At 63.6% G+C, this 1,170-nt stretch overlaps 1 protein-coding gene across 1 annotated transcript in view; it reads right to left on the reverse strand.

The window, feature by feature from the left end:
* LRP1 (low density lipoprotein receptor-related protein 1) overlaps positions 1-1,170 on the reverse strand; it is a gene marked incomplete at its 3' end in the record, with an annotated part of 90,949 nt that overhangs the window by 8,875 nt on the left and 80,904 nt on the right. The window contains 1 exon segment of the mRNA XM_009894377.1: positions 328-407. Coding sequence (XP_009892679.1) covers positions 328-407 — 80 coding nt within the window.

Consider the following 1,170-nt stretch of genomic DNA (forward strand, 5'->3'; position numbering starts at 1 on the left):
GGTTGTTCTTGCAGCGAAACTGGTAGGGCTCACAGGTGCGTTCGTCTGGGAGGGACGAGACAGTGACAGGCATCAGTGCTGCCCCCGTACAAGGTGAGGGGTGGGCATGCCAGCCGGCGTGCTGGGCAGCACTGCTCTCTGCCAGCCGCCCTCCCACCCGGCCTTGCCCACACGGTTCCGAAAAGGACCTGCTAAACCCTCCCCCAGCCCTGGCACAGCAGGGAGGTAGAGGGGACAGATAGCGCCAGGGCAGCCTGACCCCCGGGGAAGGGTGTGGGGCACAAGTTTCCCTCTGGGCTCGTCTCCCCAGCCCCAGTCCCTGCTCACCGCATTCCTCCTTGGGCTCGTCGGACCCATCCCCGCAGTCGTCCTCCCCGTCACACTTCCAGCGCGCAGGGATGCACCTGCCCGAGTCCTTGCACCGGAACTCATCCACACCACACGTCATTTGTGCTGGTGGGGAGAGACAAGATGACATGGACATGGGGAGGGGAGGTGGGGTTAGCATTGGCCACGCATGTTTCTTTCTCCACGGGGCTGATGAACACCTTGTTCCAGCAGCCTGGAGCCGACAGCAGCACCCTTGCCTGGAACAGGGCGGGCAAGACCCCCCTTTTCAAACAGTTCTCCGGGGAGAATTCAGAGAGAGGAGTATCTCAGTGGGACAGATCCAGGCAGAGTCATCACCACCGTCACCCACTGCCCGCAGCACCTGCAGGGACTCAGCAGGGACCCGCCATCCCGCAGGCAAAGACACAGAGGTGACCGGCTGTGGGGGAGCTCCTGGTTTCAGTGTGGCCAGACCCCCCCACCCCCCCCGGCCCTGCACAGGCTTCTTACTGCAGTTGGCGGGTTCGTCTGAGCCATCTACACAGTCGTTGTCCCGGTCGCACACCCAGACGCGAGGGATGCAGCGCTTGGTGATGGCGCACTGGAACTGGTTGGGGGCACAAGTCACCTCAGCTGCAGGAGGGAGAGGCAGAGTCAGGAGAGGCAGCAGGACGGGCAGGGGTCTGCCAGCCACCACCCCTCAGAGCAGAGAGGCACGCGGGTGCTCTGCGCATCACAACAAGTTTCTGGCCATGTTTGGTGACCACGTGCAGAGAGGGCAAGGGAGCAGAACCCTGTGGTGGCCCCAGAAGACTCGACCAGCCGCAGGTAGACGGGGCA

This window comes from Charadrius vociferus, unplaced genomic scaffold (assembly GCF_000708025.1).
Source record: "Charadrius vociferus isolate BGI_N301 unplaced genomic scaffold, ASM70802v2 scaffold2550, whole genome shotgun sequence".
In the NCBI taxonomy this organism is placed as follows: domain Eukaryota; kingdom Metazoa; phylum Chordata; class Aves; order Charadriiformes; family Charadriidae; genus Charadrius; species Charadrius vociferus.